Consider the following 2,043-nt stretch of genomic DNA (forward strand, 5'->3'; position numbering starts at 1 on the left):
GCAGAAATGACGAAGAAAGCCCGCATCGCCATGCTCATTTCGACATGGAACATGGCTATGGTGTCTGCATGTTGCGAGTGCTACGCTTTGATAAGACAGTGAGTGGAACCACACGCTTTGAATTTGGGTCTAAATGTATCCACATTCTCAGAAGTACGGAAATATAGCTGCTTTGTCAAATGAACTCAGAATCCGTAATACTCGTCGTGGATCACATCGAGTATCATAACGCCCATGTTTGCTTGGAGCCCTGGCACGTATGCAAGCAATTTTCTGTTCAAGGTCGAAAGCAAATCACGCTGAATTCTAATACAGTTGAGCATTCTTCGGAGAAAATTACGAATAAAAACATTTTACCCCGGTGTGCTAGTGGAGAACTGTCGTTGGCAGTTTTTTACTGGTTTTATATTATACGGATACGTGAACTACTGCAAAACGCAGGCGGCTTGACGTTGTAGTGAGAAGGTAGTGCGCGTTTTCATGTTTTCCAAGGAACAGTGCTGTCTGCCTTTTTATATTTTGTTTCGCGCTTCAAATGTCCTGCAAGCAATGAATTTCTCCAGCAACCAACTGTTCGCTTCAAAACACAGCTGCCATCCGAATCTTCCGCAGAAAAGTAAAATATAAGACAACTCTACTTTTTTGAAGTTAGTTTCTTGCCACCCGGGTTTCGTCTTACTTGCATTAACAAAGGATACAGCCACCACTCGTGGTGGGTCATGGCATGAAAAAAAGCGTGAAACACGTATTTTAAGTAGCAGCCTTACTTTTCGGCGCGACCCTCCATTGCATATTGTTCAGAAGCAGCATAAATGGGGCAAATTTGTCACTACATATCGGATGTCCAAGATGAGGCTCGAACCTGACTTAAAAATGGGAGAGTTGATTGAAGGAGGGCAACTTAATCCGACCCGCAACTGCGTCGAATTCTTTCGAATTCCAGAATGATGTGGGGCGCTGCAACCTGTTACAGAAATTCACCGTTCTATGTAGACTCACCGATGAGTAAGTCTAACGTGCGAGCGACACTTTGTTTTCATCCAGTTTTCGCTATTCTAGGTTTTAAAGTATCTCGTGTGAAGATTTCCCCGCCAGTAGGAGCTAGGCGACAGTTACTGTTCATTTTGGCGTGTTAATCACCGCACCTACAGTCAATGCCTGAATCCTTGGTAGATTAACCAAAGTCGTTCAATCTAGTTAGTGCGGATGTTAATGCTTTAAATAACAAGAGAGTTGATTTGTTGATTTTGCGGCATTCAGAATGGTTCTTTTCCTGCTGTTCGTATTAAACCAAGGATTTTGCATCAGACACAGCCGATCCTCACGAGGGCTAACTCGCCCATCGTTCATAGTGAAACCGATCATGCAGGATCCTGTGGCTCCGTGAGACTGGCTTGATAGCCAAATGGTGGGAGGAGTCATCCGGAAACTGGGAGGGCTGCGGCCAAGCCACCAGTAACGGCCGCCTCACGTTCGCAGACTTCCAGGACCTGCTGCTCTTCTGGTTGGCCATGCTGGGTGCTGCCACGGTGGTGTTCCTCTTGGAGTGCGCCTCTGGCCTGCTATGCTCACGAAGGGGGGCGGGGAAATCTTTGATTACTATATTTAGACCACTTCAACACAGTCACGTGGGCCGCGGAGAGCCCACTACTGGCTAAGTTTGAGCCACGTGCACGGAATGGTAACCTTAGTTTCAGTTTCTGTACTATAGCATAGCTGGTACCAAAAAGAAAAAAAACAGAGAGAATAACTGTCACGCAGCCATTTTCGCATGCAGCATGTTTTTCTGACGTTATGGGCAGAAAGTACACTTTCTTAGTGTAGCAATGCATTTTTTGGCTTACACGCCATCTCTTAACTCAGTTTCATGCCCATGATTGTAATAATAATAATAATAATTGCTTCTTGGGGAAAGGAAATGGCGCAGTATATGTCTCATATAACGTTGGACACCTGAACCGCGCCGTAAGGGAAGGGATAAAGGAGGGAGTGAAAGTAGAAAGGAAGAAAGAGGTGCCGTAGTGGAGGGCTCCGGAATAATTT

The 2,043-nt window shown here is 45.4% G+C and overlaps 1 protein-coding gene across 1 annotated transcript in view; it reads left to right on the top strand.

Annotated features, from left to right (window-relative positions):
- LOC144097702 (putative glutamate receptor) overlaps window positions 1–1,664 on the top strand; it is a 58,654-nt gene extending 56,990 nt beyond the window's left edge. Inside the window, exon 9 of the mRNA XM_077630347.1 lies at window positions 1,370–1,664. Coding sequence (XP_077486473.1) covers window positions 1,370–1,658 — 289 coding nt within the window. The 3' untranslated portion in view covers window positions 1,659–1,664. The remainder of the gene's footprint in view (window positions 1–1,369) is intronic.
- The last annotated feature ends 379 nt before the right edge of the window (window positions 1,665–2,043 follow it).

This window comes from Amblyomma americanum, chromosome 7 (assembly GCF_052857255.1).
Source record: "Amblyomma americanum isolate KBUSLIRL-KWMA chromosome 7, ASM5285725v1, whole genome shotgun sequence".
Classification (NCBI taxonomy): Eukaryota; Metazoa; Arthropoda; class Arachnida; order Ixodida; family Ixodidae; genus Amblyomma; species Amblyomma americanum.